This window comes from Muscardinus avellanarius (assembly GCF_963383645.1).
Source record: "Muscardinus avellanarius genome assembly, chromosome: 3".
Taxonomy (NCBI): domain Eukaryota; kingdom Metazoa; phylum Chordata; class Mammalia; order Rodentia; family Gliridae; genus Muscardinus; species Muscardinus avellanarius.
Genome location: NC_137788.1, coordinates 96,356,781 through 96,374,392, shown reverse-complemented (window position 1 = coordinate 96,374,392; position 17,612 = coordinate 96,356,781). Strand labels below are relative to the sequence as shown.

Sequence of the window (17,612 nt, the reverse complement as noted above, 5' to 3'; positions counted from 1 at the left end):
GCAGTGTATATGACCATAAATATAACTGCATTGCTAGGGCACTTCATTTAGGAAAAAAAAAAAGCAATTTAGAGTAACCATGGAAACCTGCTTATTGAAACTTTCCCATCCTGAAAGACTCCCAGAAGTGAGGTGAGGAAAAACAGAGTGGTTATTGATATATGACCATATACACTGGTCATCAACAGTTGGGACCCACAACAGTCCCAATGTATGCCTTTTATCCTGGCATAATTGTTACTACTCATTTAACAAAACATCCTGGTTTGGATGGACATTTTTAGGTGTTACCCAGTTTTAGGGCACATCTTCTACAACCATGGCCCCTTCTTCATCCTCTAGGATGATTTGTATTCCATTCATACTTTCCTTATAGACAACTTGGTTCTACAAAGGAAAACAGAAAAGAACGATGCTAGTCTTTCATCAATTATAAAATCTATTAAACTTCCTCCTACACATTTATTCTTTGTTCATCTTTCATTCTGTTTTGTGACATAACACTACCCAAAACATGCTTCTTATATGAAACATCAAGGACATTTTAAAGGCTGTCACTATTTAAATCCTTTTATATAGAAAGAGCCAGCAGGATGCTTTTTTGTGGTTGTCTATGTAAAGATAAAGTGTGATGTAGCTTACTGTTTTCAGTGAAGAAGAAGCTGGGATCTACTCACGGATATGGAACTATCAGATTGCAAGGTACCTCAATTCACAAATATTTATTAAATGCCTGGTGTGTGTCCTGCATGGAGTTTCACAAAAATGACTGAGACATTTTTTTTTTCTCAAAGAACTCACATTCTAGTGGTGAAAGAAACCATGTAGAACAATAATGGCATAGCCTACTGAAAGTATGTCCCGCTGACGCACTACTGGTTTGGGTACAGCTAAGAGAATTTGAAGATGCAGGGGAGGGCGGGCATGAAATTCACTCTGGATCTGCAGCTTAAGGAAGATTTTATATAAAAGATAGCAGAGCAGGTGATGTGTGCATTGTGGTCTTGAGGTGGAGCAGAGTGAAAGTATCCATCCATGGATATGAGGGGCCCCATGTCAATTTTGTTCTGAGGAAGTATGGTATGGCACCGGCCACCATGCACCATCACAGAAACACTGCTACGTCTCCTGAGCCTCTGCACTCCATAGATGAAGACTTTTCATTCTTCTTCTGAAGAATGGGAGTTAACAGTTCACTATTCTTGTAACGGCCAAAATTTTCCAATTTGTTGATATACCTTCAAATATAGTATTGGAAAAAAAAATCATTATAAAGTTCACTGGCCTTTCACCTCTAAAATAGATATTTATTTTAGTGCATTATAAGAGATCTTTTTTTCCCTTTTTCTAAAAAAAAAAAAAAAAACCCTCACTCTTCTTCTATTCTGTGGTCAGTCAATGTACAGCTCCCACCCACAGACATTTCTCTCTATATTTTTCACTCAGGTAGCATTGCAGTGAGTGTGTACACACACACACACACACACACACACACACACACACACACACACACACACACACAGAAAGAGGGAGAGAGAGAGAGAGACAGACAGACAGACAGAGACAGAGACAGAGAGACAGAGGAGAGAGAGAGAGAAGAGAGAGAGAGAGAAAGAGAGATGGTCCCCAAATATCATTCTTAGTAACTTGTATCTCACTTTCCTACTTACAGTAAAGCACCACAGTGCACTCAGTAAGTACAGTTAATTGAAGGAAATACTTTATTCCAGCTTCATAGTTACTCTGCTTCTGTGCCTCCATAGTCTCTGATTGTTTTCCTTTCTGATGATGTCTTCCTGCCTTCCAGTAACACTAATTAGCCTCTAAGATCTGTCTTCTCTTTACCTTTACTCCCATGACAGTGTTACTCCTGTGATTTCCAGATTCCCCTCTGTATGATTGCCATCTTATCTGTTTGGATGGGTTATGGGTTCCCCTCCTACCTCTTTTGACATTTCTCCCAGCCTGTAATGCCTGTACTCTTCTCTACCCATATCTAACCCACAGCAAGTGCCACAGATTCCAGTTAAGTAATATCTTCAGTACTTGTTCTCCTCCTCCGGTTCCTTTTTTCTTATCATGGTACCAGTTACCTAATACTCTTCTCATCTCCAAAATTAGGCCCATTGATAAGCTATCTTTCACATGAATGCCAATTTAATTCTTCTAAAATACATAACTCTTTGTGAAATTCCATCAGCAATGATAAAATTCAGATATCATAGACTGGCTCTTGCTATCTTTTGTCTTTATACTCCACTCTCTTGCTTTATGTGCCTAAAACTTACATTGATAGGCAGTGCAGAGTTCTGATGTTAGAACATCTGAGTTTTTTGGTTTTGTTTTGTTTATGTTTATGTTTTTCTTTTTTCTTTCTTCTTCTTCTTGTTTTTTTTTTTTTTCCCAGTACTGGGGATGGAATCCAGGGGCAATCTACCTCTGAGCTACACCCCAGCCCAATTTTTTATTTTTTATATTGAAACAGGGTTTCAATGATTGCAGGCCCTCACTGCAAAGGGCCTAAGTAGCAGCTGAGACTGTCTGCGAACTGCGATCCTCCTGTCTCAGCCTCCCAAATGCTGGGATTATAAGCGTGTGTAGCTACCATGCCCGGCTGAACATCTGAGTTTGAATGTTAGTCCTTGTACTTGCTAGCTCTGTGATCATTTACCTGGTTAGCTCAAGTCATTTTACCTTTCTGGGTCTAATGTTCCTCATCTCTAAAATGGGGATAGTAATTGGACCTACCTTAGAGAACTGTTGTATAGATTAAATGAAACACTCAGAGTTGTTTCTAGCATACAGTGAGGGCTCAGTAAGAAGTAGCCCTTATTAAACTCCACTTCTACATAGGATCAAGCAACATAAAGATAAAGACATTGAATGATGCCTTAAACACTAACTGAAATTATAGCCGTGGCCTGAAACCACTTGTAAAGTTGAAGAGTTAAGAAAGTGTCTATTTTTATTTCCTTTCCTGAATCATAGTAAGTGATGCCTGGGACCAGAAACAATGTGTGCATAATTCTGAGCATCCTAAGTAACAGCACAATGTAAACATTGTTATATAGTTGTCATTTTGTTCCTAACCCTGGGATTTTTTTTTTTTTTTTTCTGATTTAGGGTAGAAATTTAGCCTCTGGAGAGGTTGGATTTTTCCCAAGTGATACTGTCAAGCCTTCCCCATGTGTAAGTACCTGCGTCTTATTTCCTTCTTGTTTAATTTTGCTTTTGATGCTGTAATTGTTTAGAGATACATAAAAGGATACCGGCCAGGTTGCACTTTCATTTGATTAATATTTTCTAGAGGGATCATATTATTTCCAACATGATTATGAGCCCATTATCAAAAATATTTTAAAATACTAAGTAAATATATACAAGAAGAAAATTTAATTTAGTAGAATTTGTAAAATTGAGTTGTCTGAGGTTCTAGAAGTAGGTCAAAGATAAGAATTAGATGTATTATACAGGTTTTCCCTTTCCCACTAAGATAAAAACGGTAAAGCCTAATTTTTTCCCAACACTACACAGAGATAGTATACTTTACCTGCTTTGCGGGAAAGCATAAAAAGTCCACAAATTCATCAACCACATCCCTAAATACATTTTCTATATTTAGTGTGTCATTACTGACTTAATATCATAATGAAATATTCTGGAAACATCAAATACAGAAAAAAACATGAAGTCCACGTAAGATGAATATTTACTCAAATAGTATAGGTGTATATAACATAAAATGCACTCCCATGTTTTGTCATGTTAATTAAATCTCTATTTGAGGTGACACGATTTTAGCATCATAATATGATATTTATAGTAGATTTTTTTCACAAAACATTTTAAGTTACTTAGTCCAAAGTAAATGAAATTTCTATATGATAGATGATTGCTTGAAAAGACCCTCAAAACTCTCCTTAAACTTTCTTGCTCTATTTTAATAGTTCCAGCATTTCTAAATTGGATGTCATTTCTAATATTACAAATATTAATTCCACCTTAATATTTATTAATTTTAATTAATTAATATTAAATTAATTTGATGTTAATTAATTAATTTGAACTTAATATTAATTAATTTGAACTTCCACCCTTAAGTTAAAAATGTAGTCTTTAAGATATTTTACTCCACCCATTCAAACTTAATTTCTAAAAACAAAGAGAATAAAAAAGCATTTGCTATGCAGTTGGTATTGTATGTCACATTTTAAAAATCTTGGATTACATTATAATGTTGAAAGATTGTTGAAGTTCAATACTACTCTTATCTCATTAGATAAGGAAAAATTATTGTTCAGCTAGTTTTCTGTTATTTGTATGAATGAAATTCAGACTTCCTATCTATAAAGCAATGATATTTATATATAGGCCTGTGGCAAAAGATTATATGTTCTAATATTAAGATGTTTACTGGAATCTAATTGTGTCAAATCAAAAACACTGAGCATTCGAAGTTTTATTTTAGAAACAGTCTGGCATAAAGTACATATTAAAAACTCATTGTTGGCTGGGCGTGGTGGTGCACACTTGTAATCCCGCACTTGGGAGGCTGAGACAGGAGGATCACACAGGTTCGAAGCCAGCCTCAGCTACTTAGTAAGGCTCTCAGCAACTTAGTGAGACCGTGTTTCCAAATAAAGTATAAAATAGGTCTGGGAGAATAGCCCAGAGGTAGAAACCCCCTGGGTTCTGCCCCCAGTACCACACACACACACACACACACACACACACACACACACACACACAAAACTTAGTTGAAGGAATGAATAGGAGTTAGTAGATGCAAGTACCTAGCTATGAGTAAGCTCGACACTAATGACATCAGCTTATAGAATCCTATTGAATGATGCTTAGGGACCCAATAAGTGACCAGAAGGAGAAGTATGCTAAGAAATTTTAATAGGATAAGTTAAAGTTGTACAGTAATGCATAATTATGAGTAAAACAACCAAGTAAATGTGGATGTTTTATAGCTTAAAGTTAATAAATAGGTATTAAGCTTTTACTGCCCACTTGATTAAATGATAGGGTTATTTGTTGCTTTTAGAGCCTTTTAAGTGAAGGTAAGTAGAAAGAGGGAAGGTTAAAGTGTATGAATAGATTGAAAGATTTTGGAAAATGGTATTACTTTTAACCCTGGGACCTACTGTTTATCAGAGGTCCATGAGTAGTGTTGAGTATTCCATTCTGAGCTTCAGAATTTTCCAGCATATTCTATGCCTGTCTTCTCAAAAGTCTGTGGTAGACAGGTGGGAACTTAGAACTGGGGGAAACGCAGGAGGCACATAAATAAGGCACTTGCATTTCTGGAAATGTGTTGACTAGAGACAGAGGCTGTAGCCGCAGCACCATGCAAACGTGGATATCTCTGTCTGAATCCGGAAGCTCTTGATGGATGAAGTAGGAAAAAAAAAGTCTATCTGATAGAAGAACATATTCCAACTGTAATCCTGACTCTGGTTGGAAAAAAAATTAAGCAGCTTTCCCAAATTATTAACCTTTATTCCAAAATCCACTCAGATGTAATATATTTATACTACCTCTGTGACCTGTGTAATTCTAATGTAGAGGCATAGTTTAAAATGACTCTCCACAGAGATTGTTTCTCTAGTGAAAATACAAATTTTCTCTGGGTTGGAATGTCTTTACACAGAGTCCTCAAAGGAGTTTTGCATATAAAGTCCCAGAGAACATAAACTCACCATTTGGAATCATTAAGTTTATAAGGAAACACACTATCTTGAACTAAGGTTAACATAACAATAAAAAGGGAATTTGACCCATAAAAACATAAGATATTGGAATTACCAAATACTAAGTTCAAAATTTTATATTTAAATGGCTGAAGAAATAAAAGAGGGAATCTATAACTAAGAGGAGAACAAAGCACTATTCATGTGTCTGAGAATATTTCAAAAAGTCTCAGATATAGTAATTGAAATGAATGCCTAAATGGGTGGGTACGTTATATAGCATATCATTCAACAGTTGTATAGAAAATTAGAAGAAAAATGTGAAGAAATTTCTCAGAGAACAGTTCAAAGAGATAAAGAAAGGAATAGTATAACAGAGAATTAAATGATAACATCTAAATATATCTAATAGAAGGAGAAATTAGAGATAATTTTGGCAAAGCAATATTAAAATAAGACTAAGAACTTTCTAGAATATATGATAAAACTAACCTTAAGAATCAAGAAGATATATTAAAATTAATCAAAGCCTTGACACATTTTAATGAAACTTTAGAACATTAAATGCAAAATATTAAAGCTAACCTGAGAAAAAAGACAGAGTGCATGTAAAGAGTGGATGATTAAATTCACAGGTAACAGCAGTAGCAATGGAAGCAACAGGAGTTTCCACCTCTGCGAAATGCCTCATAGCTCCTATACCAATCCTCTCACAGATTATAGCCTTTAGCACTGAACAAACTATAAAAAAAAACTATATGAAGGTACTGACTATGATGTAGAATTACAGTGCACCAATGTAAATAAAAAATACAAAATAAATTTAAGAAAGAAAATATAAAAAAGATAATCCACACTTTTTGTGGGAATATAACAAAATCCATAACTTTAATTTGAGTAACAGCATATCATTCAAATAATAACAGATACAATCCAAAATTCATTCATACGAATAAACATGAATCATACTTAATAGATAAAGAAAAGAAATGAAAGAATATCCACCTTGAGAGGCCCCAAATTATGGAATTAGAAGTAAAGGATTTTAAATGTAGCTATTACTACTGTGCTCAGGACACAAAGGAAAATATGTTCATGAGTGATTAGATAGGAAACTTTAGCAGAGAAATAGGAACTATAAAAAGAATCAAGTGGAGGTTCTAGAACATGAAATTAGAATATCTGAAACAATAAAAACCATATGTTGAACATCTTAAGAGAAAATTGCTATCAAAACAGAATTTAGCTCTCATGAATAATGACATTTCTAGCCCAAAACAAAGATAATTTCTAAATGTCCCATTTAAGCTTAAAAATATACCTCAAGAAGACTGTATCATATATACATACATGTGTGTATATTTTATGTGCATACAGTATTTCCAATAAAATAATTTTTGAAAAAAGATATTTTTCATAGCAAAAGTTTAACAGTATTAACTGTCTATGCTGAAGGTAGAAAAAAGAGGAAAATAGTGATCATTTACTTGTAGGCAAGAGAGTACCCAAAAAGAAATTGCCTATAGTTTGAAATATGAAGCATCTGTCAGGATAAGAACCCAAGGTACTCAGAAGAGGAATGCTGACGCCTACCCAGATGGAAAAGATTAGGGCCCATCAGATTATGAAGATCATAGATGAGATGGTGGTCCTGGATCTTCACATGTCAGAATGTATCCACAGAAAAGAGATGAGGCTCCAGTAGGGCACTTCAGGATGCAGCAGCCTCAGATATCTGTTCAGCTGTAGAATTATGTCACCTTTGCAGCTTTTTGATCTCCAACATTTGACTAGCCATAGGAATCAACAGCCAGAATCTGTCAAAGTTGTCCCTCCTCCTCCTCCTCCTCTTCCTCCTCCTCCTCATCCTTCCTTTCCTTGTTCCCATGTTACTCTTACCCCTCCACCCCACCTCTCCTTCTTTAAGAAGTTACAAGTTGATTTAGGAATAGGCTCACATTAAGCATTTTAAAAAGGCAAAAAAGGCAGGGGAAGGAAGGAATTATTGTTTCATCAGATTTCAAAGGCCATGAATATCTTATCATTAGAAAGGAAGCTGTTGAAGATCACTTTTTATATGTAGAAAAAATGAAAAATATTTACAAGTTAATAATGGATAGCTTCCTTCAATAATTGCTAGTATCATGATTTTACATAGAGCTGGTATTAAAAATGTGATCCATAGGATAAAATATCAAAATATTAATATGTGTGGGAATTTTTTGAGCAGAAAAGTATTTTTGATATAGAACTCTTAACCTGGAAGGGCAAAATAGCACAAATTTATCATGGAAACTTGGCATAACTAGAGACATTCAGATTGAACAGATCTCTAGAATGGTAGGGTTTGCTGTTTGTCTTACCATTTTCTCTGATATAATCTAAAAAACTGACCATACAGCTTAGAGGATGGAAGATTTATTTGCTCATAGTTTCTTTGGAGCTTTTGGGGCTCAGTCCATGTGAGGCCAGGGACCACGGATCTCAGAATTTCAGCAAGAAGCAGACAGAGGGAGGGAGCAAGGTTTCACTTTCACATCATGGAGAACAGAAACAAAGGGAATGAGCAAAAGGAGGAGAGGACCTTATATAATCGCCAAGGCCACACCCCCAGGAAACCCTCCTTAGCAACCAACCCCTTGTTTCCTAGAGGAGCAGGAGGACATTCTAAATCCAAACCAAAACACTGATACAAGGGAAGATAACTTTTTAATCACCAAATATAAAAAGGCATACAGATACCGTGGTAAGTATATAGCAAAAAAATTGGATAAGCCATGAAAAAGTTTTAAACACAATGCAGACTATCTGTATTCTATCTTTTCTCAGGAAATCATAATTTGTCTTCCTCACTTGTAGTATTTTTTTATTTTATTCAATTAGTATACCTTCTTTGGCTTTGTTTTCTGGTTGCAATCAGCAGCTAGAAGAAACCTTCTTTCTTTATTTGCTTAAACAATACAACACTTTTCTCTTGTGCAAAGCTGTATATGAGAAAAAAGAAAATTAGATATTTTCCATGATGCTTTCTTAAAAGATTTTTCAGTTGGTAGGCTTTGGAATTAGTGGTTATAATTTGTGTTATATAATAGTCCATCCAGTGTATATTATTTATTTTGCATGTTCTCCCAATGTGAAAGTGAAGTGCTATTTGGTTTCTTTAATAGCATTTTCATTTTAGTTTTCTATGGTAGGATTAAATTGCCTTGATAATAAATATTGAAAGTTTCTAGTTCATATCTTCCTGCTATCTCTCCCCTTGTAGGTACAGTGGCAGTAAAATGAATGAAAAAATGAATTAAGGCAAAATGAATCATTTTCTACTTATCTGGCATATACTATGATTCATTCTGTATAAAATTGCCAATGGATAGTTCCAGGACTGTGCTACTTAAGGGTTTTATAGAGCTGAGTCAGCTGTACTGAATTAATGATTGATTTCTAAAAGCTTCCCTTAAGTAAACTTAATGTGTTTTTGCCTTTTTATATCTTAGGTGCCCAAACCAGTAGATTATTCTTGCCAACCCTGGTAAGTACTAAAAATGTTTATGTAGCTAAGTTGAAATACCATACCCTGAGTTTGAAGATGCCTTAAATATGGGGGTAGTAAACCATGTTCCATTTCCATCTGTCCTGGCTAAAGATATTTTCAGATGTAACAAGACACCATAACAAATTTATACTGCTGACCTTTCTGTATCTCTATCAGAGAGCAGTGTGTGTGTGTGTGCACACGCATGTGTGTGTGTGTGTGTGTGTGTGTGTGTGTGTGTTTGATTGTAAATTAGAAGTCACAGGAAGGAGTGGGGTGTGGGCAATTATGGTTTTTATATTTTAGAAATACAGATTTCAGCCTGGTATGGTGCCACATGCTTGTCCAGCATTCGGGAGGCTGAGACGGGAGGATCGCGGTTTGCGGACAGCCTCACCTACTTAGTGAGGCCCTCTGCAACTCATTGAGACCTGGTTTCAAAATAAAGAATAAAAAATAGGGCTGGGGGTGTAGCTCAGAGGTGGAATGCCCCTGGGTTCCATACCCAGACCTGGAAAAAAAAAAAGAAAGAAAGAAAGAAAGAAAGAAAGAAAGAAAGAAAGAAAGAAAGAAAGAAAGAAAGAAAGAGAGATTTCATGAAGCAGAGAAAAAAAAATAAATGAATCCATTGTTGAAACTAAAAATTAGTTCATTAAGGATGGTGGATCCTAAAAATACAGTTCACAACAAGTGATGTGGATGCAGAATCCACATCTGTTTAGAATCTAGGTGATGGGTATTTACTACTTGGAGACTGGCAACAATTAACAGAACTAAGAATGTGAGCGACAATGATTATTTTCTAGATATCTTCAACTGTAAAAAATACATTTAGGGATAGGCCTGGTAACACATGCCTGTAATTGCAGTACTTGGAGGACTGAGACAGGAAGGTTACTAGTTCAAGGTCAGCCTGAGAAGCTTAGCAAGACCCTGTTTGAATATAAAAAATTAAAAGAGCCCCAGTCTCAAGATGTATATACATATTGGAACAGATTAGTTATGATCATAACCAATTAACATATATACTGAGTCCTTACTGTGCACTTAGTGCTTCACATGCCTAATTTTGTTTTTTGGACATTTGCATAAGGGAAATTATTTTGACTGTTGTTAATATAATGAAGATGAAGAAAGAAAGGTTAAGGCCAGCAACAGTGGGTGGCAGAGCCAGGAATCTGAGTTATGCCATCTGTATATTGCTCTACAGCCTCTCAAAATACAAAGCATGTGCATAATATTCATTTATATTTGTTTCCCTGAATTTGGTTTTGATTCCTCTTAAAATGACTGTTTCTATTTTCTTTTTCTTGATATTCAAGTATATGCATACAGACAAAAGATCAGGATACATATATAAATGAGATGTCCTAATGTATGCAGTGCTAGTTCCCTTCGCAATGTAAATACTATCTGATTTGCCTGATATTTTTAAATACTCTGATTATTTTCCACTTTATGACCTAAATGTAGGAAATGACAGGCTACTTTTCAATGCATACGACCCCGTTGCCCATGGTATGGGATTCTTCTGCCTTCTCAGATATTACCTACATCTCTGTTGTGCTCCTTTAGGCCTCTGCACTGAGCTTGCTGAAGAAATTGTAGCAGATTGGGGATAAAACTGGGAATCTTTGCTGCATTTTTACCTAGCGATAATTTGTTTTGTTTTGTTTGTGATACTGGGAATGGAACCCGGGGGCATTCTCCCTCCAAGCTACAGCCCTATTTTTTATTCTCTATTTTTAAACAGGGTCTCACTGAGTTGCAAAGGGCCTCACTAAGTAGCTGAGGCTGTCCTAGAATCGCCATCCTCCTGTCTCAGACAATGTAAGGGTCTTGGTTTCTTTGGAATTTTAGACTTTAGTCCTGACTGGAATTAAATTTGATCTCTAGAGCTAATAGCACAGATAATCAAACTGATGTACACCAGAAAATGATAAAAATCATGGAAGTATAAGGGTTAGATTTCTTCTCTTTCCTCTTTCCTTTTTTTAATGTAGCTGGGCTTTATTGTTACAAGTATGGTAACTTTAGAGGTAAATCCTAATGCTATAGTATTAGCATATAGCCTATAGTATATAGGCTACATATGAAATAAACTTATCGGGTACCTGAGAACCATTCAAAGTATAATAGCTTTGATACCCTTTGCTTTAAAATGATCCCTTGCCAGTATCTACAATTTGTTGAAAATATGACCATTTTTAGTCTTATTCCTAATGATAAAAAAGCAAGCTGTTCAGACAAAGGAAGAGCCTTTAAAAATAGGAATAATACATATATTTCACAGTAGATTTTTAAAATTACTTTCTCTCCCTTGAGCAACCTGAACAGTTTTTTCAAACCAAGCAGACAGTTTTGTGTGAAATTTCTTCTGCTAGGGAACAAACGATCAACTACACCAGAAATGAAACCTTCAATTTTAGCAATACTGAACTGTTTCGCAGAAATTACACTTAATGATGCCATGGCCGTCCTCAAGCCACTGAGACCTTGAACACCACCAACTAACTAGATTATCTCTTCATTAGCACATCTAAAGAAGGCTGTTTACATCATGTAAATTTTGTCTCTTATTATATAGGCCATGAGATAAAGTGCACAGTATAGATAATTATCACCTGTAATCTATATTTTGGGCGTGTCGAAAGGCAGGAATGAGTTGTGGGGCTAAAGTTGGGGAACCATTTGAAAATCTGTATATGAGACAGGCGTTACATGCCAGGGCACTATCTCATTATCCTACAAGTCAGGTAACTTGCCTTTTTCCTGCCTTGGCAGGAGAATTGGAGTTAAAAGGAATATTGTATGGAAACATTGAACTGCACAGGGCCTAGACCTGGAAAGATGAGGCCTCGGGTTGGAAGCTGGGGTTAAGGAAAGGCTGTATACTGAAAGGTGATGATCCCCATCTCCTTTGTATAGTTCAGTCCCAGCACTAGGACAGCCTCCCAGACATATTACCCCTTCATTGTATCCAGACAGGAATTTGGAGGATTTTTCTTTAAATAGACGGTATAAATGAAGAGTAAAAAAGAAAAAAACCCTAAAATATTAACGTTTGGATATTACTCAGCCCAATCATCAGATTCTTGCCAAATTATCAGATTTCTGCCCTATGTACAAGCACACAACACTGGGTAACTAGACAGCAGAGGAAAACCTTGAACTGTAGGACAAATAAATAAGTGGCAAAATGAAACTTGAAGGAAATAGAGTGAGCAGAAGAAAAATACTTTTTAAAGATGTCTCTTTACATTTTCAAAAAATGAGGAAAAGACAGCATATTGATGGAAGTGAGCTGGAGGCTTTATAAAAGGGACAGAGAATAAGAAATAGCTGTTATAAATTAAGAATTACATGTAAGGGAGTTGAAAAATAGAGCTGAGGAAATCTTCCAAAAAGACAAAGAGAGAGATAATATAGGGGGAAAGTTATGAAAATGAGACTGTTGATCCAAGAAGTATAGCATTTAACTAATCCAGACTCCTGAAAGAGAAAACTGAGGCCAGCAACTATCAAAGAACAAATAGAGAAATGTCTCCAAACCAAAAGTCCTGTGTCTCCAAATTAGAGATGCTTCTGAAAGCTCAGAACAATATAAAGAAACACATTATTTTAAAATTTTGCAATATAGCCGAGCATGGTGGCTCACGCTTGTAATCCGCCCAGCATTTGGGAGGCTGAGACTAAAGGATCCTGGTTCATGGACAGCCTCAGCTGCTTAGTGAAGCCCTTCGCAACTCGGTGAGACCCTGTTTCAAAAAATTTAAAAAGACCAAAAAATAGGGCTGGGGGTGTAGTTCAGAGGTAGAATGCCCCTGGGTTCCATCCTTAGTACAGCAATATATATATGTGTGTGTATATATATAATAACATGTATTTTTATTATATTACAATATAGAGAATGCAGAAAGAAGCTTCAAGTTTCCAGGGAAGAAAATATCAGTCATACATAGTCAGAATTGAGATTGGGCCGGGCGTGGTGGCGCACGCTTGTAATCCCAGCGCTTGGGAGGCCGAGACAGGATTACACAGATTCAAAGCCAGCCTCAGCTACTGAGTGAGGCTCTCTCAGCAACTTAGTGAGACCCTGTTTCCAGATAAAGTATAAAATATGACTGGGAGTATAGCCAGGAGGTAGAAAGTTCCTGGGTTCACCCCCAGTACCACAAAAAAAAAAAAAAAAAACAATTGAGACTGACATTCAATGGACATTTGAAGACAATAGAGTGATGCCTTAATAGTTGAGAGATAAAGTAATTTCTAACCTAAAATTCTATACCTAGACAAACTATGAATTAATTGTTAGTAAAATGAAATATATTCATAAGTTTTGGCCTTAAGAGTATTACATCTGGCTAGGTATGGCAACATAGCCCTGTAATCCCAATATTTGGGAGGCTGAGACAGGAAGTTCACAGGTTGAGGCCAGCCTCGGTAATTTACCAAGACCCTCAGCAACTGAGCAAGACTCTCTTTGAAAATAATAAAAAAAAAAAGAAAAGTAAAAGGAATGGGGTTGTTACTCAGAGGTAGAATGCCTCTGGGTTTATCCCCAATACAAAAAAATTAAAATATAAAAATTAAAAAGTATTACATCCAACGTATCCACTTAAAAAAAAAAAAAACAACAAAGGATGAACCAATAAACTCAGGAGAAAGAAGATAGAAAATCCAGGAAAGGGAGAAAGTGGAAGCTCAAATCTACAGTAATCCAGCAATCTTAGAAGGCAGGCAGAGCTACCTACACTAGAGGGGCTCAGAACCAAAAGAGAGAGCAGAGGGGCTCAGAAGAAACCACTTTGGGGAGGTGGCGGGGAATTAACATAGAGTGTTTTGGTCTTGAAAACATATTGTTAGCAAGTATATTTGAAAAGAATTTGTGATAGATACAAGGAATCTTGAGCAAACAAACAAAAAACTTAAGAATTATATTTTGGAGGTCAGGTATTCTTCTGTGGTAACGTGCTCCCCCTAGGCTAGATGGGCTAGATAGTAGCCCTGGTTTGTAGCAGTTACAGAAAGACAAAAACTTCATTATGAAGGAATAAGCATGGGTGTCAGGAAAAACAACTTTCCCTTTTTATTGTTCAGAAATGACAAGTGAATAAACTACACAATATGCATGTTATTTAAAAACACAACAGGTGAAATATTTGAAATGGCGCTTGATGTAAAATGTTGGTGTGCTAGAATACTGCCCCTTTTCGTTGTAATTCTTGCAGTACCAGTTACGCTTTTAAAGTATGTTTTTGTATCACTTTAGATAAGCATGTCTACACTGCTTACTCACTGTGATGCGTGCTCTGAAAACAGGGATACTGTAATGCACATCACAGAATGGAGGGTATTAGATGCAGGACAGCCACCTTCAGAGGGGATGGTCAAAGGACTTCTCTTTCTAAACTTAGAGGAGTTTGGTTGCCAGAGGCATGTTTCCAGACAATAGTATAGTCTATAAGGAGACTCCATGATCAAAAAGAATTCGATGAACTCCTGGGCCTTAAAGAAGACTAGAAAGGAGTGATGAAGTAGGTTGTAAGACCTAAGGTTGGAGAGGTAGGCATGAGTCAGATCACACAAGTCCTGATGATTCATGGGTTGTTATGAGTCAGTGTACCATCAGCATGAAATACCCTTTGCTCCCCCTTTCTAACATGCCGTTCCTCAGAATTCTGTTGAATGCCTACTCTGTGCATTTTTAATAATTAGTGAAAATTAGAGGTAAGTTTTTAGACTTAGTTACATGGGTCTCTATGTGAATAAGAATTTTCTGAAATGTTAATTCATAAAAAATCTTTGAAAGAAATTTAAACATAAAAATATTTTCTTTAATTTCTGTTGCCCAAAAATCTCTGCTGTATTTTTTCAGTATATTTTTTAACCTGGATATGATGTGAGGGGTCATCCAAGAGTATTTTAACATTGAATTGGGAACTTTTTGTGATAATTATGGAGCTTGAGTATTCTTATGGCACCAGAGTCTCTGGAGAGGATTGAATTCTGGTTTTGAAAACTACCTTTTAAAAATAAGTGTTACTCATTTTGGTAATCAAAATTGTGTACCAAAAGTTATCTTACATCCAAATGATAATTATTTAAATAATTTGTTACTAGAATTTTTTATAAATGTTCAAAAGGCCGGTCATGGTGGCACATACCTGTAATCCCAGTGTTTGGGAGACTGAAACAGGAGGATTGCAGGTTTGAACACCTCAAACCTGCCTCAGCAACTTTGCAAAGCCCTTGGCAACTTAATGAAACCCTGTTTCAAAAAAAATAAAATAAAATAAATAATAAGGATGGGAGTATAACTGGGAAGTAGAATGTCATTTCAATCACCAGTACCAAAAAGAAATGATCAAAGGAGGCTTCACAGTATATATGGAAAAGGTGAAATGCACGTGTGTGTGAGTATGTGCACAGGTGTGTGAATGCATGCACGTGGGTTTCTTCTGTGGGCCTACTCTTTTTCCTTCTTGTTCTTCAAATCCCCACAACTATCTTTCTGATCTCTTGAGTACTGGCTTATCTCTTGGTCCTGTTCGTTTATTTGTTCTGTAAATACTTATTGGGTAACTATTATGTATTGAACACTGTTCATTTTGCTGTTGTCAGCTCTGCAGAACATTTGTGTTTGGATGTATTAAAGGACTTTATTAAGCAATGTAATCAATATAGAAGTAAAAAAAACAGCTCACATCTGCCACTAAATTAAAATCCTGGTGGATACATATTTTCAGCCTCTGTTCTTTTTCAGGTACATGATACAAATTTTCCATGTCATTGTTTTCTTACAGGTATGCTGGAGCAATGGAAAGATTGCAGGCAGAAACTGAACTTATTAATAGGGTAAATAGTACTTACCTTGTGAGGCACAGGACCAAAGAGTCAGGAGAATATGCAATTAGCATTAAGTAAGTAGGACAAGTACGTTTACAGAAATAGATTTCCTGTTTTCATAATTGTATAGACCATCTGACATGCATAATACTGAAGTTGAAAACCAAGGTTCTAATTGCAGTAGAAATAATGCGTTCATCCAGACACTTCATTAGTACTCAAAAATATCTGTTAGAAAAGCTGTAATACGTGTTATAGGCTGCTAATTGGCATATTAAATTTCTTTCATAACATTATATTTTGTGGACTTGATGTGTGTCTATTTCTAGTAAATTCTAATGGTATGCATTATTAGAATTTCTTTTTTATTTCTGCATCCTGAAAGTAAATTTCGTGAATTAAGCATAATGCTTAGTCAAACCCACCCCTGCTACTCACTTCCAATATTGGTTGTATCTCCAACCAATCTAGTAAATACATTTTGTTAATTAGCTGTCACCTTTGTATTGGCATAAGTATATATTTTGTTTTCAGAATTAATTCCTGTAATGTTTTGGGGGCATGCCCTCTGGTAATTATTGATTTATCCTGATTAAAAACACATTTATATTCATAAGTTATTCATTGCCCGCAGGTACAATAACGAAGCAAAGCACATAAAGATTTTAACAAGAGATGGCTTATTTCACATTGCAGAAAATAGAAAATTTAAAAGTTTAATGGTAAGCATTGATTATTTCTTTTCAATCTATGTTCCCCATTTTTCTGTTGTTGGAAAGGCTCATTTAATTCTGTAGTTTCTTGGAAGTTTTTGCTCACTGAAAATTTAAAGAAAATCATAGTGTGATTTTGTAGCAGAATCCTAAAAATTATAACTTTACGAACTCCAATTAAGTTTCATATTGCTTGAATCAGATTTTTCATTTAAACTAGGTTTGCAAGTTTTAGGTAATACTTTGGACTCTACATGACTTATAACTCTTAAAGCAGTGACAAATTCAAATCCGAACTGTAGTTATTTCTGTAGATTCTGGCTTGTGTGGGAATGACACACCGTAAAATTTTAATATACCTTTCTTTCCTTCCTTCCCCTTGTCTCCTCATTCAGCCATAGGAAGGCTCTATACTTTATAACACAAAGAGTTTTAATTTAAAAAATCTCTTCCCATTTAGGTTTATTTCATACAAAATGCAATATAAACTCAAGTTGGAACACTCTTATGTGCATGTATTTTTTGCTATTCTAAATTGCATGTGCAGTGTTCTCATTCATTAACTTGGACAATTATTATATTTTATATTAGAATTAATAAGGTAACATTCTTACCACAACACAGTCGATATTTCATATTTATATCTTCCTATAGATATATATTTAAATAAAAATGTATAGTATCAGATTTCTTCAAATGAGCAAGGATTATTTGATTAATTCCCATAATTTAAAAAAATGCAGTTTCATAATTTTATTAGTATATGAGAGTATAGTGTGTCGTGTAAACAATGCATGCACATCATTATATATGCATTGCTTA

At 35.5% G+C, this 17,612-nt stretch overlaps 1 protein-coding gene across 2 annotated transcripts in view; it reads left to right on the top strand.

Moving 5' to 3' along the window:
- Positions 1-17,612, top strand: part of VAV3 (vav guanine nucleotide exchange factor 3) — a gene marked incomplete at both ends in the record, with an annotated part of 378,650 nt that overhangs the window by 330,893 nt on the left and 30,145 nt on the right. For both annotated transcript variants that reach the window (XM_080690386.1, XM_080690385.1), the window contains 4 exons: positions 3,124-3,189; positions 9,191-9,225; positions 16,035-16,151; positions 16,712-16,799. In XM_080690386.1, the coding sequence (XP_080546512.1) occupies positions 3,124-3,189; positions 9,191-9,225; positions 16,035-16,151; positions 16,712-16,799 (306 nt within the window). The remainder of the gene's footprint in view (positions 1-3,123; positions 3,190-9,190; positions 9,226-16,034; positions 16,152-16,711; positions 16,800-17,612) is intronic.